The 4580-nt window shown below is 39.1% G+C and overlaps 1 protein-coding gene across 1 annotated transcript; it reads left to right on the top strand.

Annotated features, from left to right (window-relative positions):
* Positions 1 to 286: 286 nt before the first annotated feature.
* LOC308290900 (uncharacterized protein) lies at positions 287 to 4072 on the top strand. The gene is made up of 7 exons (XM_080732813.1): positions 287 to 313; positions 411 to 472; positions 608 to 680; positions 1029 to 1116; positions 1225 to 1349; positions 2098 to 2181; positions 3114 to 4072. The coding sequence occupies exons 5-7, from the start codon at positions 1227 to 1229 to the stop codon at positions 3408 to 3410; spliced, it is 504 nt and encodes a 167-aa protein (XP_080588939.1). The 5' UTR covers positions 287 to 313; positions 411 to 472; positions 608 to 680; positions 1029 to 1116; positions 1225 to 1226; the 3' UTR covers positions 3411 to 4072.
* The last annotated feature ends 508 nt before the right edge of the window (positions 4073 to 4580 follow it).

Raw genomic sequence — 4580 nt, forward strand, 5'->3', positions numbered from 1 at the left:
GGAACCAAGGTCCATTTGTATGTTCAGAGTTACAGGCCCATTGGGTTCAAACTATCATTTAATGCAAATGCAAATAAAATAAGTTAGGGAGTCATTAATACTATTATTTTATGAACTGGCCCCTTGCATTTCTGTATCCCTGTAATAGCTATGTTATTTTGTTTGCACTGATATGTTGGTGACTATTCCATTATCTAACATGTTTCTGTTTCTGACTGTAGGCCTACATCTTGACAATTTTTCTTCCTGTAATTTTTCCAGAACCTCCTGACGGACCTGTGTTCAGCTCGGATCTGTCCTGCTTCCAATGCTGGTAATTGTACTCTTAATAAAATGAATATAAAATAAAATATAAATATATAAATAGTTTTATGTTACAGAATGACACTTGTTTCTTTCTTGTATTCCAGTCACGCAACCCCTGAGTCCTGGAAGACTCCTTTCTGGTCTCCAATCTGTCCTGCTTCAGCTGGTAAAAGCACTCTCTTAAGCATTATGTTATACTGTAGCTATTGAAAAGTAGCAGATCAACAAGCTCATAGCGAGTGCCACGCTATGAGTAAGTACAGATCGACAGTTGAATCGACATTATGTCTATTTGTTTCAGGCAAACAACCTGTAGTGACTCGAGTCGTGTCCTGAAGATTGTTTTTTATCACATCAAGGCTCATTTTCTTGTGGTGAGTACTTACTTCCCTAATCCCTAAACCTTAATTATGAAATGATCTACTTATTATAAATCAAATCCACATACTCAATATGGCCACGCTATTTTGCATATTATAGGTGAAATATATTTGTTGCTGTACATTGCTCTAATCACCAACACATGCACCAATACATGCTAAGGACTTGATGCATTACTGAGTTTCCCTACTTTAACATGACAATGATGTGATGAAGTATAAGTTGTGGAATTAATTTATTAAAATGATCAAATAATCAATATATGCAGAGATGCAAGGTTTCTGTCTGACATCAACCACATGTGTTGGATTCATTAATTTCAACATCCTGTTCTTTTTCAGTGACTGTTGCTGTGAACAAGTTGCCAGTGGTGATCCCATGATCAGCGAGTTCACAACAAGATGGGCAGCTCTCTTTGATGTGAAGGAGGTTAGTGTGACTGTGAACTAGGTGCTATGACAGCATACAGTATGTGACTTAATTGTGAATACCAATGAAAATTTTCTAAAAAAGTGCTGTGTGCTTGTGTGCTTTCAGATATGCCTCTGCAGTCAAAGTTCCTATCACAGCTGGACCTGTACTCTGAAAACCTGTTGACGCTGTTTGAAACCACCACTGGGCAGAAAGGAAGAAAACAGAAAGCCATGACAAACATGGACACAGTAAGTTCTCTTAACCTAACCCATTTAGACCTGAGGACATTTCTTTTTTGAAAAACATAGGTTTCTATGTCAAACTATTTCATGTCAAGCCACCGACCCCCATCTGAAAACATGATGTTCCAGGGACCGCACAGAAGCAAAGATTTGAGCTAAAAACATTTGCTCTGAAATAATTTATATTCAAAGATTTGTGCCAAATTTTCACGATAAAAAAAATAGCTCTGCTAAATGAAATGGCTCTACGAGCGAGCTTGTAGATCTGCTAAAGTAGAACATAATGCTTAAAACAAAGAAGAAGGAAGTATGCACACCGTTTTAAAAGCTCCCAAACAACTTTAATTATCAGAGTGGAAAAAAAACATATGGTTCAGCCTCTGTGGCCTTCATCAAGTATAAGCTTTTAAAATCTTGTGCAAACTTCCTCCTTTTTCAGTTTATTTTGTTTGTTTGAGCACCTGGAATTGGAATTGACTGGGATGTGTGTGTACTTCCTGACCATTACTGTATATGTATATAAACACTCAAATGTCTGCAGCATGTATCTCTGTATGTTTTATGTCACATTTCTTTTTTGTACAATTAAGCTCTGGTTCAGGGCCTGCGAGTCTGGACAATAATCTATCTACAGGTTCATGTGATGCATTGTGAGCTTGTACATTGACCATATTTAGAAAACCTGTTAACCTGCAAGCACCCCTTATGAATTTGACTTTTAAGTGTATGTTCTGTTCTGTCCCTTATCTTTCAGGATGACCCTGACGCAGGAAGGGACCGCATAAAGGACTGCATCTACCTCAACGAGGATCCTGCAGACCTTGTGCGGGAATTCATAGTAAGTGACTGACTGTACTGTGTATTTATATCTTAGAGGAACCACTGGTGCATTTGTAATCTACCGATATTGCCAAGAGAAAACCTCTATAGGGTGTGCCAAATGTAGTTCTAAGAGTGGCCATTTCTTGGGTAAACACAGCCTTACACAGGTGTTCTGATTAGACTATAGCATTATTTCTATGCAATCAAACAATTGAAACACCTGTGTTTTGACCCAAGAAATGGCCACTAAGGACTACAATGACGTAGGCGCTGGCACACACTATAGAGAATATTTTTCCTCCGGTGAAAAACAATCGCTTTCTGCCCCCCCAAAAAATGCATTTTATACATGTGGGGGGCTCAGAGTGCTTCCACTAAGGACAGTAGGCTTTCTAATCACACAAGTCGTGTTTGTATTGGTGAGTTGGTAAACCCTTCATGTGATATCCACAACAGAAGAGAGGCTGGTCGGGTGGTGGGGGATGAAGCTGATTTCTATAGCTCTACTGAAAGGCAGATTCATAGTAGTGGAGCTATGGACCAGAGCTACTTGTGACATAACCCATATTTAGACATAAGACTGATTATAAAAAATGCCTTCTAAATCCTTAAACACACACAAAATGTTGTTCAACTAAATAGTTTGCAGAGAAATTGGCTGAATTATTGCTTCAAATCCTATATTGATCATACTTTACACATAACATAGTTGTATACTGTAAATGTCAGACCCCAACAACCTAACAACACACTGTGAGGTTGTTGGTGTGAGACACGAACAGCCAAATAAAATCAGACTTTAGACTTGGATACTGGGTAAAAGCTCTAAAGTGATACAGCCTCAAAGCAGATTGCATCTCATTACTCACAGATGGAATTCACAAGCTAATATAACTTATATTAAGCTCATTATTGATCAACTAATGATGCCTTTTTGTGAACACTTAGGATGTGGAGGAGACGGTCAGTGAGGCTGCCATGGAGAAGACGACAATGGGGATCATCGTACTCAAAAACACCAGTGAGGACGATGTCAGAATTGTCCTTGAGGGAGTCACAGTGATACAAGACCTGGATAATGTGTCCGTTGCAACTGCCATGTTGTTGGGACTCATTTACGCCCTGAACCTGATAGTCCATGGGCCAGACGGGTTGTCGGTATCAAAAAGGTGGCAAAGGTTACCATGCATTTTTGAAAAGCTCTATATCTGTAGATTATATTTTGGTATGATAACCCTTTCTTAGACCCAGCTAAATTGGTGTTATCAGCCGCTAGAGTTGGTCCCATTAACTTTACATTACAGGGAAAAAAAGCAAAAAATTAATCTGCTTTAAGTAGCATAAGAGGGGTCAAACTAGGGGGTTTTCATGATGCTGAATCCATTGCAAGCATCTGTTTAGCACGAAAAACATTCCTGGGGCTAAAACAGCCCCCACAAAAGTGATGACTCATCACTTTTCATCACTAAACCATAGTCTTTTTAGCCCAAGGAATGTTGTTTGTGCAAAACAGATGCTTGCAATGGATTCAGCATCATGACAAACCCCTAGTTTGACCCCTGACACCCCTCTTATGCTACTAAAAGCAGATTATTTTTTTGCTTATTTTCCCTGTAATGTAAAGTTAATGGGCCACCAACTCCAGCGGCTGATAACACCAATTTAGCTGGGTCTAAGAAAGGGTTATCATACCAAAATATAATCTACAGATATAGAGCTTTTCAAAAATGCATGGTAACCTTTGCCACCTTTTTGATACCGACAACCCGTCTGGCCCATGGACTTATGAGTTACACACAGTAACTCAAATGCACATTTGAGGTACTGCAGAACATTATAATGGAATTGGATGGACAGGTCCTCTCCCACAAAGCACAAAGCTTGAAGACCAACTAATCCAACAGTGAGTAGTTCAACCCCCCCCCCCCCCCCCCCCCCAGGATCATTTTGACCATGTCCTCACTGAACACACACACACACACACACACACACACACGCGCGCGCGCGCGCGCGCGCGCGCACACACGCACACACACACACAGTCTGAAACACAAAAACAAGACCAGTTGTAATCACAAAAACTAAAATGTTTTGTACTGTATTTACAGTAAGAGTATTTTTTTTTCTCAAGCAAATCTGACTATGGGACAGCGGGGAGATTTTTCATTGTAATGTGTTTACATAGGATGTACAGGCTAGTCCTTGCTTTGTAAGAGCATCTGCACTCTATGAAACTTAAAAGAAAAATGGTCAGACAATTGAATGTTAAATGTTGGATGTATTTTTGCCTGTATGCACATACATGTTTTGTTACTAGTTTTTTTAAATGTTTTATTTTTTATGTTTTTACAAAACATGTTTTATTGTTAATGTAATGCACTTCATTAGTGCACTTTGGTAAGCCCTGTTTTAAAT

Source organism: Nannobrachium achirus (assembly GCF_963921795.1).
Source record: "Nannobrachium achirus genome assembly, chromosome: 1".
Lineage (NCBI taxonomy): Eukaryota > Metazoa > Chordata > Actinopteri > Myctophiformes > Myctophidae > Nannobrachium > Nannobrachium achirus.